This window comes from Anopheles marshallii, chromosome 2 (genome assembly GCF_943734725.1).
Source record: "Anopheles marshallii chromosome 2, idAnoMarsDA_429_01, whole genome shotgun sequence".
NCBI classification, from domain to species: Eukaryota; Metazoa; Arthropoda; class Insecta; order Diptera; family Culicidae; genus Anopheles; species Anopheles marshallii.
Genome location: NC_071326.1, coordinates 48,083,839 through 48,107,581, shown reverse-complemented (window position 1 = coordinate 48,107,581; position 23,743 = coordinate 48,083,839). Strand labels below are relative to the sequence as shown.

At 43.7% G+C, this 23,743-nt stretch overlaps 1 protein-coding gene across 1 annotated transcript in view; it reads left to right on the top strand.

Moving 5' to 3' along the window:
- LOC128718065 (hemicentin-1) overlaps positions 1–23,166 on the top strand; it is an 89,275-nt gene extending 66,109 nt beyond the window's left edge. The window contains exons 4-10 of the mRNA XM_053811738.1: positions 1,563–1,684; positions 1,801–1,954; positions 6,527–6,624; positions 21,818–21,939; positions 22,347–22,527; positions 22,677–22,850; positions 22,924–23,166. Coding sequence (XP_053667713.1) covers positions 1,563–1,684; positions 1,801–1,954; positions 6,527–6,624; positions 21,818–21,939; positions 22,347–22,527; positions 22,677–22,850; positions 22,924–23,166 — 1,094 coding nt within the window. The remainder of the gene's footprint in view (positions 1–1,562; positions 1,685–1,800; positions 1,955–6,526; positions 6,625–21,817; positions 21,940–22,346; positions 22,528–22,676; positions 22,851–22,923) is intronic.
- The last annotated feature ends 577 nt before the right edge of the window (positions 23,167–23,743 follow it).

The following is a 23,743-nucleotide window of genomic DNA, read 5'->3' as shown; positions in this document are numbered from 1 at the left end:
CGAAAAAAAACAGAAAAAATAGCTAAAAGAAAAGAAACAGAGCAACCAATTTTGTCGCGGCTATGACCTTTTCGGAGTCAGTTCTATTTCACCTTTACCTTCTTTTTTGCTGTCGCGATATTTCACCGCAGAAAAAAAAGAAACAAAAGTGAATATTTCACTCCACATACCTTCTTGACCAGTGCAATCCTCCCATGCTGCCAGTCTGATTCACTTCCCACGGGAAAATCAGCTCTGTGGAGTAGGTGTAGGTAAGGTATCGGCGGGCGATTCAACTGGAATCCCAGCACAAAACAACCCGCCCCGGAAGGACACTCGGAGAACACGTGTTTTGAATAAATCAACGTCTTGTTTCGTTCGTGGGAGCTGGTGCGTCACACTCCCCGCACTGTCAGCCGGACCTTTTGCCACAACGGCACCCAAATAAAGAAATGTAAATGTTCGTCCTTCTGGTTCCGACGGTGTCACCGAAATGAAGGCGAGCATGAAAAACGATGCTTAAAGGCGTTTGGTGTTTCGGTTGGAACAGGTGGGAATGGTGGTTGGGTGATTTTTATCATGAAATAATAAAATAAATTCTCACCCATACTACTTGTTCCTTCAGTCCGAGAACCAAGGATAATAAATGGCAGGCAATGGAATATTCACCAAAGCTTGGCGATATTTATCCGCGGACCGATCTCCCTTCATGAGTATCAATTTAACTCACTTTTCAATCCAAATCGATCAGTTAGCTTGTTTCGATGGTTTGGAAATGGTCTGGCTTGCAAAACGTTCAAAAAACTATACTGGTGGTCTAACAACCAGATGAAACAACGAAAGAATTTCTCTTTCGCTAAACCCTCAACTATGTTTATTGCATTTGTACCGGGACCTGGAATGGAGATCACTCCCACTACCAAATTAATGGCCATAGCCTCCAATGAGTCCGCTTAATAACAACATGATCCAGCGTGCGTCGAGTATCCTCCGACCCAATCGTGCCAGGTAATATCGACGTAAATTAGTTTAATGGATTTCTGACAGCCCTCTTTAGGGAACGATGGAGGACGAGGATTTTCGGATCACAGGTGTATGAGCCCGTTGGGAGCGCCATTAACTATTCATCTCAATTTAGAAACCGAACGGGTTCCGTTGTCCCTCCCTGCTACGGGTAACGACTCGGCTTTTTCAACTCGGGCGTGTACAGTTTGGAGAGACGAAAGATGACGAAGGTGGGAGCTCCTGGCACGCTGGTAGCTGAAGAGGTTGAGTAACGGGAGCCAACCAGTGTTACGTTTGTCCGGTACTAAAGAAATGTAGTAAAATTTAGGATAAGTACGGAAAGCTTTTAACAGTATTTATAGGAAACGGATTTTGTACCCTGGTACATTCTAACATTCATCTTCGTCCTTTCGGTGTCTGCCTGCCATTCACCATAAACTTCGGTCGTGTTTTTGAGGTTTGGTTCCAGAATATCCGATGAGTGATGTTTTGTCATTCAAGGCACTAATACTTACCCAAAACCCTTAATTGTCTTTCCGAGCCTTAATTTAACCTTGCTCTCTCCTTCATACTTTCAGTTCCACCAAGCGTCCGAGCCATTCCACCCACAGGCCAGGTGACGGCACGCAAAGGCGGGGCCGTAACGCTCGAATGCAAAGCATCCGGTAATCCGGTACCATCCATCTACTGGACAAAACGCGTAAGTGTTCTCTTGCTCTATTCGTGAAAAAAGGACCAACTTAAAGTTTAGGTCCAAGTCGGCCGAATGCTAACGCCATCGGATATTCCGTCATGTCTATCTCTTTCACTTTCCAGCAGAGTGGAACGGGAAAATCGGCTGCCAAGATCGGCGAAGGACCCGTGCTCTCGCTGGAACGTGTCGAACGCCAGCAGGCCGGTGTGTATCAGTGCACCGCGGACAACAGCGTCGGAGATCCGGTCACCGTGGACATGCGGCTCGATGTGTTGTGTAAGTGTTTGCTAACGATGCGAGTCTCTCGCGCATTGCTCCTCCCCACGTCCACATATCCATTTGCCTTCCCTCTGGAGCATAATTTGAAATTATATGACCTTAGCAACATTATTCTACCCGACCTACAACCACGGTTCAGGGAGTCGCAGCATAAATCAGTCCACAAGAAGGCTATCCATGGAGTTGTTGCTTTTTAGATTTCGTTCGCGAAAACTTCTGGCTGACCGAATCAGAGAGCAATGCGGTTATGGGGTAGCGCCGGGAAGGTGGCATAGAAGCAGGCGGGTTTAATAACCATCTTAAGCTGAAATAAAGTATCACATTATTATTTTGGCATTTTTGTTCGTTCTGTTACCACAGCTGCAGTTTGTGCTTGGTGCTGGTGCTGTACGAAACGGCTACGAGTGTTTCTTTCGCGATGCAGACATTTTTGAGCGTGGGGTCACGATAATGCTCGTCCAATGTGTTGCGATTATGGTGGTTAGCCGTAGGGATGGTGGCCGTCACGGAAGCGGAAACTGGGACGTATACATTAAAATATATTATGCTCAGTATTTTTTCCGGCCGCTCCATGCTCCACCATGTGATAGCTATTTGGCCATTAGGTTAGGACGGGTAGTTCGGGCAATGGAAGCGAAAACGCAACGATCGGACATATAATTGGATGTACGATTCCGCCTGCTGGGTAAAACCTTCCATCCTGGTGCACGTTACGAATGCCCGTCTATTTTCCTCGCAGGAGTTCAAGTGCATCGCGTCCATAATAGTGTTTTATTTGTAGAATGCTCGGTGCAAAATGGACAATGTTTAAGAAAATTTTGTCAGGATCAGTCATTTTTTTAACAAAACATAATTTTAAAACAGACTATACAAGTTTCAGTATTCGGGTAAAAGCGAAACAACGAAAAATCATTGTGGTACGATTTATGACTCTTTGGGTGTTCTGCGGAAACGAAAAAAATTATACACTTTGTAGGTTACGGGTGGCCTTACACGTGTTGATGAAATCGCTTGGCGTTCAGAATATAGGAAGTCGCTATGAGGTTCAAACAGGCGTATTGCTTATGTACTCTGTTTACACATGCGAGTTTGGCGATTATCGAATCTTTTTTATCCTTCCCTCGAGTCCGAGTCGAGTTTTTTTTTATTCTTGCTGTTTTGACAATGCACGAAAGCTTGGCTCGCTCAACAACATTCGCTCGTGGAGATTCAGTTATTAAGTTATTAAGGTGTGTAGGTATTTCGGTTTATATGACAGGTAGATGTCAGACTATTTTGTGTTTCAATTATTCAATATTAAACAATAATTAATTATTGTAGCACCTATGGTAATTGCTAATTTAAAAAAATGGCCTGGCTACAATGCTCACCTAAAATCTTTTTTATTCGTTTAAATAAGGTATATATTTTAAGCAGTCAAAAATATAGACAACATCAAATAATCAAACGTCTTTTTCGGTGTACTAAGCATAAATTTTCGCATTCCATTCCTTTATATTCCAAAATGATTCTTCCAATAACTCGGCACCCTGGGGCTTTAACTAACTCTAGAAGAAAAGAATTTACATGTTACTATCAGTGTGTAAATACAACTTTACGTCTTTAGCGGCGGTGCCGCTTCGCCCAAAGGGTTCATTACGCGTATATAGGTATATTCAAATGAAATCCTCCATGTGCATGTTTATGTAGAGCGCGGAGAGCAACCATCATTCTAATTAAGTTCCTATGTACCACTGTACAATGCACTGTTGAGATGATTGGCAGTCAGCTTTGTATCATTCATCCCCTACCATTTGCGTAAAATGCACTGTGTGATAGAATATTTGTAATTATTAGTAAAGAGCAAAAGTTCAGATATTTCATCATTTTTAGGATTCTAGTCCTCACCGTGCGGGGGTTACTTCAGGGGATAGAAACACAACGCATTTGTGCAAACACTCGAAAGCAAAACCAATACGCCGTGCACAATTCGTCACGGTCCTTGGTTCGACAAACATTCCTTCCGGCGTAAGTGTGCTCCAATCTGATTCAATCCCGGGGGAGTGGTTTCCGATCAGTGAGTTGTGCATAAAATCAGAGAACCGAGAAGACCTGACGCACGCCACTGGCACCTTAAATCAAACAATTTAACGTTCGGCTGGGCCACCGTTCGGTGAAAGCCATGCGAACCGTAACAGCGCGACTGCACCACGATAGTCGCGTGCAGTTATGTGCTTAAGCTACCCCCCAAACCGGTCCGGTTACCTAGAATGCGCTAATTAAATTTACCACGTCGATACGATGAAACCCGGGGCGAGTACTGATCGGATTAGACAATCGACTCGCGCCAATCGGTGGCAGAGGTATAAAATATTCAACTTCAATGCCAGTCCCAGGAGTTGGGCAGCAACGTGCGTAGGCAAATGTGCGGGTACATTGGATGAGTTCTCTTCGTTGAAACTTCCGTACTTGACCAACAGCACAAGCGATACCCTGGCTGCCAGCGCAGGGCAGGTAATCCGGCTACCGTTGTATACAGCTTCACAGCCCTACGGTGTAGGCGAGTGTGAAATTTAATTTTTCATCCATACCCACTCACTTCCACTCAGAGGGTTGCGGCAGCTTCCGGTCGCTTGCTGCGTAGCATTTGCTAGGTCTGACAGTTCAATTTCGACTCGGTGGATGCATATCATTTATTCATCTAGCATGCAGGTTCTGCAATAGTTGTGGTGGCCAGTACCAAGGTATCCGTAAACATCATTGCCTCCTTTTCGTTCCTTGCACAAGGGTGAAGGGGTTGTTCCTTCGTTTCTGTGCTGTTTGGTGAGAATCGTTGGGAAATAATCAGCTTCCCTTCGATCGAGCATTAATGAATCGCACAACGGTGTGTGTGTGTGTGTGTGTGTGTGTGTGTGTGAGAGAGTGGGAGTTCCTTCCCCCGGGGAAAGTCAATCCCAGACGAGAAAACACAATGCAAACAATCACTGAGCAATTGAACCCCAAGGAATAATTTTCCAAGCATCGCATATCAAGCGATAAGGGCTTCGGGCTGATTGTTTCGCAACAGTGAACCGGTTGATAGTGAATAAATTAGCCAGAGAAATAAAGCAAAAAATATCTTCATTAAAATATCAGCAAGAATTATTCCAATATCTGTACTATGTATTTTGATTTGTTTTAGAATAACCCATGAAAGCATTTTAAAATGGTAATGAATTAATATACCTGTTGCGAGCAACGGTTTGGTTGAACCCAGCATCAGCGATACGTTGGGTTTACGCTAGGTGATGCTCGCAGCTAATAAGGGATCGTGCCCGATGATCGATTGTTCGCGAACGACCCGGCAAAAACACTTAGAGAAAGCGAGCTTTGAAAGCGAGGGCCAGGGAAAAGGTGACGCTTACGCAACTAAAACACCAGATAATTAAGGTTTGTTTTCAAATCCGCTACTCCGTTCCGAACTACGCCAAACTGCAATTGCAAAAATATGGTGCAAAATAGTCTTATGTTAAAAGATACTTCACGTGGTAGCCTATTTGTTGGGAAGGTGGTTGCTGGATGCAACAAACCGATTGATTTTTAAACAGACATTATCCTTTATGATTAATATTTCGATAATATTGTTTAAACCCACTACCATCATATGGATAGAATCGAAAAAAAAAAAACAATTTGCATAATGCATCTAACGGACACCAAGCCGCATTATTTAAAGCTCGGTATTGACGGTTAACAATCATTCAATATGAAGTCTTCATATTGCACTTATACACCCTGCTAGTTGACCTCGATGGTGGTTGATTCAATCGAAATATGTATAAATAAAATCGATTTTAACCATTACCGCACACAAACACTATTCGCCACATTCACATTAAATCATCGCTGTTACCATACAACGCATGTGAATGATTTAGTCCGACTTGACCAAACCCTGGTATGATTCCACTTGATCCCATAAATAGCGGTGAACAACTGGACTTTACCACGGAAATACCGCGTAGTTCATTTTTCAACTGTGAACCATTGTGAACCTTACTATATAGAACGGTAGTATTTTTTCTTTTACATAAGCTGCAATAATCTTTTCGTTCAATCTATCATGTGAAAAGCATTTAAATGAAACAACCGACGAGCATAAGGCATAATAATGTATTTAATAAAATATTATTCAACACAATACAATTCCCCGTCTGCGCAGAGCAATAGTGCAGTGCAGAGCAGTAGTGCACTATGGAAACGTACTACACTGATAGAGCCGAACGGAACGGGATGCAAACGGAACCACTAGGGAAGGAGACACCATTTTCTCCACCTTTTCACCCCCGTTTTGATTTCCGTGCAAAACTTTTGGTTGATCGATCGCTACGTCGCCGCGTCCATCACCGAAATAGCTTGATTAAAATCAGTATTTTTATTGGTCAGCCAATCTCAACTGTTACTCTGCTGCACTTCACCGCATCTGCAAACCATACGCCACCATAACCGAAGTGGAACATGAAAAGCTGATTGATTTTAATGTTGCCTTTCTACCGTGCTTTCCATCAACGCACTGACCCCGGGACGTTTCCCATTCCAATTTCATTTCAGATCCCCCCGATATCAGCGTGGAAAAATCGTGGATTCATTCCGGTGAAGGTTTTGAGGCGCAGCTCGAGTGTATCGTACACGCTGATCCCCAACCAACGGTAAGTTCCTCTTTAACCAAACGGAGAAGTTGTTGGAGAGTTGATAAAAGTAAACCTTTCAACAACCGAAGTGTGTGAGAGTGTGTGCAGCGCTTTTTTTCCTTTTCGTCTCCATTTCATCCTCGCTCCGAATGGTGAACGGTTTCCGTTTAATGAAATAAGTCACGTAGCATTTATCAAATTAGAATTACGTTCTGGCAAACCGATCCGGGCTGCTGGCAGGCAGGCACAGCGTTCGGTAGGTGAAATCCGAGGGCAACAAGTGAGTTTAAATTCGTTACGTCTATACGTCATGCGTTCACACATGCTCGTTCGCTTTCCCATCTTTCTTCCACCGTAAGAAAGTAAGTGAGAGAGAAAGCATTAATCATCAAAAAAGTGGTTGCCACTGCTAGCTTTCGCTAGAAAAGATTGAAAGTGCCCAATAATCGTCGAAAATCGTAAGAGGGTTTAAGGGTTAAGCGTAGAAAATTCATTGAAATTCATCGCACTCTCAACTTGAATTCAAAGCTCGTCTGTTCGTTTACTCGTTTTCTTTCTCGCTTCTCCTCAACGCTACATGCAATCACTTTGGTTTTCATGCACCATGGTTCTATTGGAGTAGTTTTCAATTCTTGATGGAGACGCATGGTCACTCATGTGCTCAGGTGTGCAACCGTTCTGTCGTCACTTTGTTGCCATACCCACTAGGCACACGATTGCCTCTTAGCGGATGAAACAAAATTGGAAACCAATAACATGTTTTTGGCCGTGCCATAGCACGCACCGACCATTACGTTTACCTGCATCCCTCTATCCGTATCGCCTACCAACGGCACATTGAAGGTCTTATCGTTCAAGAAGTTGGGAGGAGAAATCGTATCGAACGCAAGACTGCAATAAGCTTCCTTAGAGGCAGTGGGGACAACACTCTTTTCCCGCAAACTGCCTTTCCTTGTTAGCTGCTTCAAGATCTCAGGATTGGCGATCATGCCCAATGTTGCTGGCGTGATGAAACAGCCAACCAGCGTACACATGCGAATCCAGCAAAAAGAAATGAAAATGAAGCACTTTATTGCAATGATGAAAGCAAGTGGCTCGACTTGGCACCTGGACGAAACGAAGCGTAACAAAATAGGCTCAGTTTGGTAGTTTAGTCATGTGCTAGTTCCCTATAACAGCATAGCTATTCTGATAAAGTCAAATAAAAACACACGCCTTTTCTATGCTGCCAGTCCTTTTCCGGACGCAAGGTGTAATCAAACTAGATCCTCTTGAGGCGGATCAATCGGCCACAACATAACGGCATACGAGAAGGTTCACTCGGTTGTGACGAGAGCCTTACGAAGGTGATCATCGGAAAGGGGTGGTCTAGCGGAATCAAGGGATGCAAAGGGTTGGTGTGAAAATTGACTCCTGTCATGCCACGCTCCGGTTGGCCCTTGATGGATACCAACCCCAGTGTATAGTTTTATTTTCTAACTTTAGCTTTTCCTTTCGTTTGTGGACACATATGAACCTCTTACATGTACATCAACGGTTTTCCCAACCGGATTGAAAATCGCCATCATTCCAAATGATATGGGAACCAACGCAGAGTGCACTAAGAAACGGTGGTATCTGAGGTTGTGGCGTGAGAGATGCTTGGAAGGAAAACTTTTCCTAGTGATTCAATTTGTGAACACGATCTTTCAGCAACACGTTTTCTCTCTTCCTATCTTTTTCTCTCTCTCTTCTTCTCTTTCTCTCTCTCACTCTGTCCATCTCTCTGTCTTTCTCTTTTTCTATGTAAATAATACTCACAACTCAATTCTCTCGTCCAGCAGGATCAATTCAATAGAGGTACTAGTCGAACGCATTGCAAAACACACGCTCGTGCACACAAATTCTCAACATTTTCATTGCTAAACTGATCTTTTTTCTGCAACTTCTCTGTTCGAAGATTCCAATGATTGGCTATCGAAATTCGATTCAGGCTTCGTAATCGCAACCCGTTGGTTGTGTGGGCGTCTGATTTCTACGAAGTGTCCTTTGGACCATGTGAAAATGAAAGAAAAAGGAGTGAGAACATACATCAATGCAAAGATAACATAACTTCCAGCATACCAACTTTGCAATTCCATTAAACTGGGGTAGCAAATTGAATTTTAATTTCTTTGCTACAAGCACAAGTTCAAGTTATAGTCCTGATCCTAAATGTGGATTTCCGGATAAGTGGTTGCTGGACCAAAAGCCTTTGCATGTCAAAATTGTTGACGTTGCACTTGAAACGACTTCGGGCTATAGCGATTCGGAGACCAGCTGGTACCATCCATTAGCAAAATCAAATCTGCATGCGCTTGAAAAGCTGCTTCTAGATTTATTGGTATTAATCCTGCTGGAAAAGTGTTTTTTTTTAATAATACATACTCCATAGAAATAATACATACGGTGTGGCCGTTCTTACAAGAAATTACACATTTGAAAATAGTCATTCCTATATGACATTGAATATTGCATGCTCTAAATATGTGGTACTTATTTGTGAACATTTTCATATATTTAAATCGAGAAATCATTTTATGATACACGCGATCAAAATCTTATGTTTGCTTCATCATTGTTCACTATTAACAAATCGAATACACAATATAACCAGCTAAACTATTGCAAATTGTCAAACATTTTAAATATCCTCCCGACAACAATGGACCATCGGAAGCTAAATGTAAGCCTCTGCTGGAAAAGCAACGTTTGGTCCTGAAGGAACAGCTGATCGACGCGTAAATATCAGTATTTCGCCCGAACACAAATAAATGCACTCGGTTGAATGAAAAACTTTCCGAGATCTATCTTTCATCCACTCTCTCGAGCATTGATGATCGATCGTAAAAGTTTTCTAGAAAGATTCTAAGGCCACCAAAAAAAAACACACACACATCACAGCATCAACATAAACTGCCAGCTTCAATCTATCAAAAATACTAACCCGGCCAGCAGAAAAACAGATTGATCAGGCGTTCCGATGCCTTTCAATTCATTTAATGGTGCACCACCAAATTTATGGTGCTTTTAGCTTCCCACTAAATTGCAGCACAACCAGAACGATCTCATTTTTTTTTCATCAAATTAATTGATGCACAAAAAAACATTTCCTCGGCCAACAGTCAGCTGCTGATGCGCCAGCGTGTGCGTGTGCTTGGTATAGGCTTATGTGGCTGCTAAGTGTTTGCACCCGTACGCTGTCCATATTTTTGCTGAGTGGGTTCAATTTTCTAATTGGTTCTTTCGTTTCCTGTACCTCATGTACGCCCAAGCATCATTGTCATCAATTCCACCCTTGACTGGAGCGCCCTCGGCCCAAGTGCTGTGTGGGGAGACTCTCCCGTATCACCTAGCTGCACGGTTGGCTGGAAGAGTCCATGCGTGGAAAGGCGTGATAACAAGTTAGGCCACAATATACAAGTACTTTCCGCCGAACCGCGTGCAACAGGAGGCTGCAGCATGCATGTAATCATAGGCCCACTTCAATCGCAACGACTTGTCCTTCAATACTAGCTGCAGGAAAATGCGGTACGGTCTACTCCCTCTACAGCATACAGCCGTTTGAACAAAGTGAACAACTTTCACTTGCTCTTGCTTTTTATGTACGATAGCTCCCCTCGTGACGTTTGTTGGACGGGAGAGTAAAGTGTAATTAAAATTCATAGTAGAGTAATATTGACGCTACTGTAGCCTCAACAGCGGTTCTAACGAACCGGTACAGTAACGCTCCTCGCGGCATAGTTTGCAATTTTATTTTTATTCCACATATTTTCCTTTTTTTCCTATGCCCGCTGCCTCTCCCAAGCATATTACATCAATACAGAACATTCCGTTCCATTAAGAATTAAAGTAACGTTGGCTCGCACCAAGAAACTTTTGCTTTGTTTGTATAAATTAATTTCATAATCCCCAATAAACCAAGGCGCTCGAGCGAGCGGGGCTATGTCATTACGCTGACGTTGCAAATAGAGATGACCGCACAATGGCTACCGCACGTCAGCGTGCTTCTAACACGTAAAATTCATCGTAAGCCATCTAGCGTGGCAGGAAGGTGGAACTGTTCGGTTCATCATCGGCTCGGCTATGAAGTCGCAGCATGTGCTCAATCTCAGATAGGCCGGAAGGAAGGAAGCTTTTCGCTCGAGCGACAAGCACTGCGGGCCGTGTATGTATGGTCGCTAGTGTTGCTATTGCAGCTGATGAGTTGCTGATAATGATGTGCGATAGGGCGGCTTACGAGGAACAGCAACGGAAGCAAACATGTGTTCCGCCATCGTTGAGCCGTGGGTGTCTCTGCTTCAACCAGTGTGTATCATGTGTTACACACTGCCACTGACTGGTCGAACGTTTGCAGTAGCTGCTGTTGGTGATGTGAATATAGCCATTAGCGTGACGGTATTCACTCAAATTGGATACGAGCGGAAGACGTTGTTTGGTGCTGTGTTATGGTCTTTGATGAGCATTTCATTACCCGTATCCTTTTGGTAAGGGTAAAGTAATGGTATAAAACCATTCAACTCAGAAAGTGAATAAGCTAACTTGTTGTAATTTATTCTTCTATTTATACAACATTAACAAAAACAACGCTCATTGCAAACTCTTTCGTTTTCAGATAAAAAAATTGATTTTATTCTCCGGTCCTCCACTACTTCCTTATATCGACCCCGTATGATAAATATCCCTCGTAGTAGGCGGCAATGCAAATGAAAATAAAAAAAAAACCTTCGCCATTTAGAATGTGCTTATGAAGCTTATCACCTTTGGAGCAATGCGGACTCACGATAGAAATTCTGACACGCTGTCGTAAAATTTACCGCATCGTTCGGGTGAACACGGTACCGAACACGAAAGAAAAAAATGGAACACCGAATACCATTATCACTTCCATCGCAATCGTCACCATTTTGTTCATTCCCCGACCGTTGTTAGACCGTCAATCCGGTATGGCGTTCCCCACAACCGATGATGACGGTGATGATTAAGTCGAGGGGAACGAATGAAACACTAAATTCAATCGAACAAAAATTACGATAATAGAGACCACCGTGACCGATCAAAATCGCTGCAACAACCAGTAAAAGTTGTGAGAAATTTTGGAATTCAGAATTCGATTGCCAGTGAGGTGGTGAGAAATGAAAACATACCAGTCGGACACGGTTAAAGGAGGCAAACAAATAACGCACGAAGTGGGAAAAAATACGAAAAGCACATAAACACAAACACATATACGAACGCAAGCAACCAACTCCCAGGGAAAGATTCTACAGCAGGAAAAAACTGTATAGCCAATCATGAACAAAAAAAAACCCTTGCCAGTGACAACGAAACGAGTCGGAAGGAGAAGCTGTGAAAAGTGATAAAACTTCAAATCAATAATAATAAAAGAAGCGTCGCAAAAACAAGTTTACCAGCATCGACTTGCCGAGAAACTCGGTTGCCAAAGCGAATAGGTTAAGGAAGAAAATGTTTTTTTTTGCTTTCCTTTGGCAAAACCCTCGTCCGGAAAGGAATAAAGAATCGTGCCGAAGGACAAAACTGTAAAGAAACGACCAAAGATGAAGCTTATTACTGCATCCCGAGCACGTAGAAAATATTAAGGAATTAGTTTGGAATGTGGTCTTTGCGCGCGTCACTCGGGGAGGGTGCAAACGGAAGCCAAAGCGGGAGATAACATACGAAAGTGGGAAAACCAGAGATAAAATCGACAAACACAGCACCATTGTTGGATCGCGCACATTCCATTGCAAATGAAAACCCGTGTCCGTGGTTCCGATCGATGTCCGCTTCACAATTTTTCATCCAGTTTCCCAGACACCCTTTTCGTATTTTGGGCCAACGAATTCCATCCCTTCTATCCAAGAAGATGTAGAAACCTTAACACTTAACGCAAACCACCCCGGCATCCGTTTGTGGTGGTAGAATATACGAACACGGTAAGATTCTTCAGTATACATTCGAACAAATAGGCGTAAAAAAACCCTAGCGAAGGAATGTCTAAACCCCCCGGGGGTTGAAAGAGCGATTGAGTGTGGGCTATCGCGCTCCTGGATGGGCGAGGGAAAAATTCAATTTTCCCACTCATTGAATTGTGATGTTATTTTTGGTTTATCGCGCTCCGTGTGATGTCTCTCTTTTGTGCATTTGGTTTAGATGCGAAGCAATGGCTTCGGTGGGCCGTTTCTCCAGCCGCAGGACATTCACACAGGCACCAAAACTTCCCGTCCACCGTAGAGACAACCATCCTTCTCACTGTGTTGCAAATGATAAATGATTCTGAAGCGGGTGCTAGTTTTGTGTGGTGTACTTGAATGCTACAACAAAACCGGCTGTGCATTGGTACGATATTACACATTTTTCGGGGAAAACTGTACGGAAGCTAGTTCATGGTTTGGCAGGTATTTTCAGTGCCCTCGTCTCGGGAATACGTGTGCGTTTCAGAGCGGGAGGCTATAAACAGAGTTTTAATAAAGCTGCGCACCTCTAATCGACCCAATATTGCCTCTGTGTCGTACATTCTGTTGTTTCATTTACCTGGTACCGGGTCGCTCTGGCAGCAAATTATCCGACGGTTTTAATAAACTTTCTCGCTGGTGGCGGGCAACAATCACGCCACCGTTAGTCGGATGAAAACCGTGCTCATCGCAACTGAACAGAATAATGCACTCTACGCGGCGGAACTAGCGAGTGCAAAAACTAACTGCTCGGTCCGGTCGGGCACGGACCTGACGACGGAATACGAAACCACACCACAGAATGTCCAACGCACCTGAGCGCACCGTTCTGGTGGTGGGTAATAACTCGTCACGCTGCACAAAGGTCAGTAGCGGCCCGTACGCGAAAGCCCGTGCGCCGCAACGTCAAATCAGATAGGGTGGGCTAATAATTTGACCCACCGGTTGACTCGCTACTCGGTGAGAAGATAATATCTGACAATCCACCATATGCCCACCATTGCCACACATTCCTTTCTCTGGCGTACCCAGCGCTAACTCAGGCACGTTTGTATCCCCACAGAGTTGTGGGTGAAGGATCTGGAATAAAATTTTACAACTTCTAACCAATTCCAAATGGTGTTGATGGCAGGGGCGAATCGACACTAAACTCGTGTAGACGAACAGCTACAGTGCTAGATTTTACTACACCACGCTCAAACGCGCACGAACCCGTAAATTTATGGATCGATTTCGAATTCAATCGGCTGCAGAGTGTTGCGAGCCATGAATCCCCCGTGGTGCCCGGAAAGGAGTCGACTGGTGTTGTGAAATCTAATCTAAGAAAGTGCCAACATTCTCGCGAAAGGAAATCGGCCTCACCTCCACTGTGTTTTCACCTCGTCGATGCACTGATCACCCTACCCATTGCTTCAACTTGGCAAAGTGATAAATAATTCATCGCGATCCTTGATTCCTTGCTAGCATCACACCGTACACCGATACCCCGCTAATGGCACAGAGCTGAAACCTTCCTAATTCAGTGCATCCGGGATTGACCTGAGTGGATAATTTATAGTGCACAGTGTAATCACAATTTTAAATCAATCTGCTTACTTTTCTCAAGTGCATCAGTAGATTGAGCAAGATGAAAGCGTCCGCCGTCCACAGTCGAGTGTGATGGGAACGGATTTCAACCGGTTTCTCGAGCTGGACGATGAAACTGAACATTGGTTCAGTTATAAGTGGGATAGTTTCCATCCAGATTCTAACCTGTGACCCAGAAACGCTTCAAGAAATAGCGCATCCAAAAGAGAGCTTATGAGCGGTTGCTCAGGAAAAATGGCCTACTATAAAAATCACGACACAACTCGAAGAAATTCTGCCATATCCTAATTCGCATGCTATGGGATGTCAAATAAGCAATACAAAGTCTTCTTAAATCTCTCGAATCACAAAAAAAAATCGTGTACAAATTGTCATTTTCTCTCTTATCATTAGAGATGACAGTAACTACTGCTGTTACTACCACTCAAAGATTCATGTTCATGCACCTTCCATCGTACGGCCATTCCCAGACACCTTGGTTGTTGCCATTTTATTTTGCGGAATGAGCATCTTAAAAGAAATATGTCTGCACTACCCTTTACGGACCAGCGGACTCGAGATGAGATCATCGTCGACGGATAATCTCATTGACACCTAACAACGGTAATCACTGGCAATCGCTTCATCAACTATTTATGAACTGGTATCCTGCTGGAAATCAGCACTCTCCGTACAGCCCTTTGGTGCTGGTGACATCGGAGGAGTGTGTGCTCACTAGCATAAATGTTGATTCGAGAGCCGGGAGAGTCGTATGCATGCATGAAAACTTGGTCCCAATTTCACTAAGCTTTATACCGCACTCCTATGAATTACCTTTTTCCCTACCGGTCGACCTTTCGCTTCATTCCGCCGTCTGCTTCAGTGTTGGAGATGCTTGAGAATTGGACTAAAAGCCAAGGGACAATTCCACGGAGCATAAACACAGTATAAACACACACGCGGACAAGCACTCCTCCACACCTTCGGGGACATTTCGTCGAAAAGGGAGATCGTTTATATTCATGAATCCACATTTTCATCGCACGTGGTCGGATAATACACCTTAAGGAAACGAAATGCTATCATATGTTTTGAGCATCAAACGGGCCACTCGTGGCAGGGCGCGGGGAAAAGCGAAATGAATTCATTTTCCCAAAGCTACAACGCCGATCATAATATGGTGGCGTTGCATTAACTTCAGGCGTGCCCTTCACCACCTTGCCATACGCCCACTGGTGTGTTAAGCAAACTGAAAATCTTCACTTATAGCCTGTTATTTGTCCCTTTCAACAGCATTTCATCACCGAGCCATATATCGTCGGGCTCCATATCGAGTTGTATATTAATATAAGCACCGACAACTTATTCTGCCATACATTTGCATACCTTTTCGGTGGTATGAAAATGTTTACTCAGGTCACACTAAACACTGCGACAACAATGCGACTGTATGTGTGTTCTTTTTTCTGTTGCTCGTGTGCTATTTTACACGCGTTGGCCCGCATTTTTCCAATAAACAATAAGTTACAATCAGCACCAATACCATCATCCTGGCACACCTTTCCTTATTTTTATTTTTTTTTTGTTTCAGGCAAATTTTCACATTCCACCACCGTGTCGCATCGAAAGCAACTTTTCCATTCTTCCTTCCGCGGCTCGTGTTTATTGCATTTCGCCTGTTGGCACGTTAAATTTAACGTTTATAGTACACCATCACCCCCACCACCATGTTGCTATAGCGAGCGCTGTGAGAAGGCAGAACCGGCGGCCAAAAGGAAGCCATTGTCGGATGGCGTCGTTTTGTGGGTTGTTTTCATTTGGTTTATGATCAATCAACGTGTCAAGAGTGAAACGACTTCATGGCGTTGTTTTCGGTTTTAGGTGCCACGTAAAGTCGGCGGCGTTGTTGCTATCTTGTGTAACAATAATTCAAGCAACTTGCCCAATCAGATGGCTCTAGCAGAGGGGACGGAAGGGACGTAACGGTTGTACCAATCCTATAAACGGTCCTATCAACAACTACACTTACACCTTACGCTCTTACCGTAAGGTATTACACTCAGGTGGACACAGAAAATATGCAATAAGTTCGTGACGGCAATGAGAGTGTTCTTCCATCAATAAGAAATTTAATAATCGTAACAAACAACGACTCAAAGTTGCCTTTCCACGCTGTTGCCAATCGAAAAGATAACCGCATTCCAACAGCCAGACTGCTGCGTTCGAACTGCTAATTGGTATGGTGATTGGTACTATGATTAGTCACTGAGTCGGTTCAGGTCTATCACACAACAACTGGTCTGGAATCAAATCTCAATCGCACCGTTTCTCTTTAGCAAGGAGCAGCAGCTTGAAAAGATCAAGCAGAAGATCCGTCATAGTGTTCCATACAAAATGGTCTTATCCCGAGTTGACAAAAGATAATTTTTCATTGATGATTTACGCAAAATATTCCATTGACCAATTTTCATTCGTTGAAATAATTTCGAATGTTTACTGGAACGCATCACTGGAACATTGTTAAACTCACTTGGTGTATTGCATTAAAACGATACATTTCAGTCGCGTAGGCACACCTAAATTACAAATGATCATCCTCACAAAACAAGGTCCATTTTCTCATTACTGTTCTTATCCGTCAGGTAATCCGATTTGTCGCAGTTAAACATCCGTGCCGGCATGTGCCAAACGAAAATATTGTCACATTCATCATTTGTTTTTAAAGTCCTCTAAAGCGGAGTGTCTGCGTGGTGGGATCCGCTGCCGGCTGACCGTTGCGAAATGCGTACCGGGAAAAAGGGTCTACGGTCGGAAAAGGACAAGGAGAAAAAAGGGAATCCGCCTAGAAGATGTAAATCTCTTCCTTCAACGAAAACATCCTTCGCAAACAATGAAAGCTATTTTTTCTTCTCGTTTGTCCCTCGCGGCAATGACCATAGACAATCTTCCATAAAACCGAGCCATTCCTCGACCTGTGACCGAATCCGTATACCGTGCGAGGAAAAACGACCACCAACGACCGTGAGGCTCCGGACCGCGATGGGTAGCTGTCCGGTATCCTTCGGTTCGGGTAAAAAGGGATAATCCTATTTGTTTGTCATGGACGAACGGGAGGGCACGAGGCACAAATGTTGCGAAAGTCGGAAAAGGAATCGGGGTCCACTAGTAGCGAGGACAGACGTCCGTTTCCAGCCACAGAAACCACAATCGTATAATCGCCTTCCATCGCTGTTCGGGATTTGCTTCCAATCCGTTCGGTTGTTAGTGGTGGCTTTGCTGAAAAGGGGTTAAACCTTTCGCTCTCGAAGACCAACCGAAAGGGGCCGAATCGGTGACCGAATCATCGAGACTAGGTACATGGCTCCACAAATCCATAGCATGACGGTAAAGTGGGATCTACTGTGGAGGATGTTTCACTGTCTAAAAATAGGGGTATAGGCGCGAGAGTAGAAGAAATGAAAATAAGTGGCCCCAGTTCCCGTCCTGCTCGGCGCACTGCCGCCGAATCACCGAGTTCGATTTGCTTTCCTTAATCCGTTACATCAATTAATCCGACGGTTCTCCTGTGGATGGTTCAAGTAATTGTTTGTCGTTACCGAATCGTTTCTAGCTAAGTGGCTAAGTAGGAACCCCACGTACAATAAATAGCACCGAAAGAGTTTCCCACACACACACACACACACGTACGAGCACAAGGCGCCTTCTGTTAACCTCAACTTACTAGCTGAGGATTATGAAAATCAATTCAAAGCAATCGTTAGTACGTGCACACCAACACTCGGCCCAACTGAACATTCGGCTGGCCCTTTATCGCTCCCGTTTGAAGATGTATCCCGTACAAGAACACACACACACACACACCGCGATTCATTCTCTCCCCATGCGAAAGCTAAATCGCACTGAATGATGATGTTCTGCGCTGGTTGTTGGTTTGGGGTTAAAAACAAATTTTCGTCAACAGCCGTTGATCCGTCGTCGCTTGTGCAAAATCCCCTTGCCAATCCGATCGTACCATGGTGGTATTTAGACATTGGCAAAACACACGTGCTTCCGGACGGCACGGTGATGTGTAACGGCCCAAGGTGACTAACGAAAACAACAACAACGTAATATAAAAAGTCAAAAAAGTCTTCGTGGCTGTGTGAGAGATAGCTTTTCCATGAAGCGAAGAGCAAATTGCAGCGCACGTAATACGTAAATTCCAATTTGTTTTGGCAGAGGATTAGCTCATCCACCGAACGCACTCTGCCCTGTGGAGACGTATGTTTGCGCTAACATAACCCTTTGCGCGTACACGATTTGTTTACACGAACGGCAAACGGGAGCTGGGAGCAGAATACCGTAGGAACCAAACAGTCGACTAAGCTCTACCATTTCATGTACCACCATTTCATCGGCAATGGCTAGACGCGGAAGCGCCTATGAGCGCCTATGAGTGAGTAATGCAAGAGAAAACTTTAATACCGTTCGATATTTTGGGACACAGAAGCGCATTTCGGTGCAGGAAGCGGTGCTACGCCAACGTGTCAGCACACTCGCACCAGGTTAAAACATTTAAAACATACCGATTAAAGGATTAGCAAGGCATTAACAATTCACTTCACTCCGGTAAGGAAGGACTGGTGGAATTGATAATGGCGTGAATATAGTTTTAATTAACCTCATACTACAATGTATTGTGCAACGCTTGGATAAGCATCGCCACGCCACTGTCATAGATCAATTAACCCATTTAATCCAGGTTCAAAAAAGCACTTAACTTTTGGCTTTAATGTTGGGTAATTGCAAGAAAACATAAATATAATGTACAAGTAATCCGTACGACCTGAAAACAATGCACGGTGTGCGGATATCGAATATGATTCAAATGTGTATACTACAGTTAATCTCACCTTCTTCTACTGACGCAAGGCAATCAAAATGTATGGAAAAGTTATGCTTTCTATTGTTTCTGCCAATCAGCCATCCGAATGCCTAATTATCCATGGCTCCCGTTTCGCAGAACAATTTTGTGTAAAAGCTAATAAAAAAATATCAATTTAGTAAGGGTGTGCACTCTAAATGCAGTTCGTAGAATGAGCACTGCAAATACCAAATTCTAGCAAACTCACCCCTCTAACAATAGATTGAACGCTTTGGGTATTAACGTTGCGTTTATTGGTTGTACCGAGTTGCACGACAGCACTCTTGCGTTCCAATTTAACCAAATATCACAAACAGAGGAATTCAGCTGCGATGTCGTAGCATGTACGGTCAGTGGTGTACTGTCACATTCGCTGTGAAAATAGACCTGCGTACATCGACAACACATTACCGATCGTTAGCGTCAGATTGACTATTTTCCAGCCAATTGAAAATGGGGACCCACAGGACGCACAGCCCCAGGAGGTCATGGCACATGTAACTTGTTGAAGTTTGGATTTTGTGGTTTCGTGAACAGAGTCGGTCATCTATCGCCCCGGCATTGGTTTAGCTTTTTAACAGCACGAAACACGATTCCGAAGCGTCAAAGTGCCACCTTGCAGGTGAAAATTCGTTTGTGGCTCGTTTACATTTTCGGCCAATTTTCCCACAGAACCATGCACAATACGTTGTGCGATCAGTGGACGGGTGTTGGAGTAACATTCCGCAGGGTGTAGGGCGTTTTGCAGAGTTTTTTTTTATCTTCTATTGTAATTTGATCATGGGAAGCGTGGTTGCTTTTATTTGTTTCTTATTGTACGACCGTATTTCCAAAATATATATCTATATAATTTACACAAGCATTGCTATTTTTTACTTTTGTTGATCATATTTATGAATTGGCAACTCAACAAAATGATCATTATTAGTTTAAGCAATATTTCTATTGAACTAGATGTACAATGCTAGTACTGATGTATAATAGGACAATAAAGCTCTTTGTTCATCCTACTGATGGAATTGCGTTCTATAAATTTCATAAACTATTTTAAAGCAAGGTAACTATTTTGAAACAGAGGCATTTTCTATACAAATTTTAAACATTCCATCGCGTATGTTGCTTATGAACGCAAGGACAATGAAATTCGTACCGACGAACAGCCACCCGAACATATTCCCTGAGAAGCGTACTTCCGGTGATTAAACGGGATTCTCGATTGTGGTGAACCGCATCCCGTCGTCGATATGTGTTTGCGCCACAATCGACGTCGGTTATTTTGGTCCATTCCGGAAATTTTGTACCAGACCTAACCACTGCATCGGGCCGATAGATTGTGCCAAATATAGATACGTATGGTTGTTTCCAGGTCCTATACGTAAAACTGGAACGATTTTCAGTGTTAAATGTGTTGGTTTTGTAATAAATTATGAAAATGTTTTTAAGTTTTATTTCAAAACACTATTTCACACTGAAAACTACCATAAATATTGTAACATCTTATGAAGTGAACTATAGTATAAAACATAAAGTATCAACTTATATAGCAATTAATGTTTGTCACTGGTTTCTTTCATAATAATTTCAAGTGCAAAACAAACATGGCCACCAGAGTCATTTGTAATGGTTAGCATAGTTCCTAGGCTACTTTTTTCTCCAGCCAGTGATTATTAACAAAAAATCCGATTGCTATCCCCAAAGGATGCGACAAGAGAGGTCGTAAGGACAAACTGGCACAAAAAAAGAACCACAAACCAACCACTCATGGCCAACCCAAAAACGATTACGGTTCTGCTACCCAAGCGGCAAACCAGACATATTTTCTTTACAATCAATTAAGCTAAATAAATTGAGTTATTCGAAGTTATAAAATTTCACTGTTATTACTCGGTACAATGACCAGTTTTCTCATCCACTTCCGCCTCGTGATGGCTTTTGTTGGTGCAATTCTGTGTAATACCAATGCTCGTTGACGCTCAACCGGTACAGTCACAATCGAGGCGAAGGGGGGGATATTTGCTTTTCCATCCAACTGCCTTATTCTTGCACGCCCGCACTCGTGGAGACACATACCGGCAAGTTTCGACCACTTTTTTGCTTTGCTTTTACAAATTCACCGTAACGCTGGAACGGACCAACTTTATTCAATTGTCAATCGTTGGTCCATCGCGCATCGGTGCCAGGAAACTGGGACAAGCGAAACACGAAGAAAGCTGGCCCTTCAAAGCAATAATAGTCAACCTCAGGCAGAACGATGTGTGATCAAACCATGCAAACCGGCTCAGACTTGCACTTGGCCCGAGTGTTTTGAAAGGACGTCCCAGAAAACCATTCATTGGCCACAATCCGATCTTGCTGCATGTGCACGGAGATTGCTACGGGTCAGCTAAACTCATATGTCGTACTATACGAATCACTAATAGCATGTCCTGGCCCAACTCAATAGAGATGGGAGAAAAAAAAGCCTTGTAGAACACCCGTTGACAGCATTCTAATACCATACAACGGAAGCGAAAACAAGAATAGTAAAAGTTCAAACGAACGATTCTTGTCTCTCTTGTCTCTCTCTCTTGACTCTCTCTACTTGTTTGATCCCAAAACCTTACATTTCGTGGTTCAGCTATTCCCTTAAGAGCGAATATCATTTTGACCCGATTTCATCGTCCTGCCACAGGGAAAGGACATCGAGCTTTTTTTATGTAATGGCAACTGCTAACTCTCATCTCTGCGCATCTCTTGACTTTCTATGCTTTTTGTATACTCTCCAATGCAGGTCTCGTGGAATCAAAACTCATTTCCGCTGCAGCCAACCGATCGGCGTACGATGTCGTCCAGAGGAAATCGCCACACGCTCACTATTCGCCATGTGCAGCAGGAAGACTTTGGCAACTACAGGTTAGTGTACAAAGACACACTATTTTTGTTTTATTTTCTCCATGGAAGTGAACTTTAATCCGGAATGTAGATAGATTGATACAACTACCCCGCACACTAGAGCAGTGATGAAGAAACAGGAATGAAACTGAAATTAACTCATGTGCATCCTATAATGGATCAATGGTTCGAAATTGGGCCACAACTATAGGGACTTTGGGTGCAAAATTTGCTAACACCTTTGTATAGCGCAACATTTCGTTTGAGTTATTTATAGATGCATGTATGATACAAAAAACTCCAAAGCTTCGACCTCCTTTATGCCCATCAATTGTAGCTCATTCTTCTAGCTGGGATCAAACCGTTCTCCGTTCTTGTCTTGTCATGCTGGTCTCAACATCCGTTCATTTTTTGTTCTCGTTTGATAGCTGCGTTGCGGACAACTCACTGGGACGGTCGAAGAAGTACATGGAAGTATCAGGACGGCCAGGGCCAGCTGATTTCCTGTCGCCACCGTGGAGCCGCTCGACGGACAGTTTTAATTTGACCTGGAAAGTGGAAAGCTATCCACCACTGCAGGAGGTTCGACTGCTCTACCGGAAGCTGATGGTAAGTGTGTCGGCCCGTATCCATACCGGCCGGCCTTGGAGTGGTTCCAATACATGGGGATTGATTTCGTATTTCTAAAATTGTTGATCTTTTTACCGCTTGCGCTTCTACATCAACATCCGTCCACGTTTGCCCTTCACGTCGCACAGATGAATGAAACTTTCCAACAGCCAGGTCGATGGCACGATGTCATTCTAACGCCTGCACCACGACCCCCATCAGAGCCGTTGACACACGTCATGGCGTTTACGTTGCGTGGCCTACAGCACAGCTCCGTGTACGAAGCCATCGTGCAGGCGAAAAATCGTTATGGCTGGAACGAGGTAAGACTAACAGCGTTAAACGATATTCTCTGGCAATGACCATCATCAAACGCACTTTTCCTCTCCCCAAAAGGTAAGCGACATCTTCCAGTTCTACACGCAACGAATATCGTCCGACATTCACTCGGAGGAGATGCAGGTTGCCAGCTCGACATCGCGTTCCGGTTCTACGTCCTTACACCGAAACGCCCCAAAATCATCAGTCTGGAGAGTGGTGACACTGACGCTACTGCCCATCCTTCCCTGGGTATTGTCTCCATTATGCGCACTGCTACACGGCGGCACGCTTTTCGATCGGTCGAAACTCATCATCTAAGGATTGGCCGAACTCAATCATTCCAACGATCATCCGTTTGTGTGGCATACTGTAGTGCAACGTCTAGTGGTAGTAGACTCACATCTCCCATCTCTGCTCCCAATCACGCCGAAGATATAGGATTAGGACTTTTTTATTTTGCTGGGTTAAATCGGAATCACACAACTCATCTAGAAACTGTTCCTAGCATGAGACATTATGATTAAACAATCCCTCCCCGTTCTATGAAGAAATTCAAACTCTAACCAGTTTCCAATGGAGTTCGTGAGAGAGCTCACGCAGTCCTTCCCTTTACCTTGCTCGAATCTTAAACTTCAAACAGCGTGGCGCTGCGAGGCATTTTTCAATGCGACAACTCAAACTTGATCATCATTTGGTGAGCATCAACCCCGAACACAACGTCGACCCAATTGATAAAGAATGACACACAAAGCAGAGATACATTAGATATAAATCAAGCGTGGAAGAATCGGGCCCGCGTGGTCACAAACGACTGTACTTTGATAATTTAAACTAAACAAAAATACAATCGCTATCATAGACAGCGAAGTGTCACGTGTCTGACATTTAGGGAAGA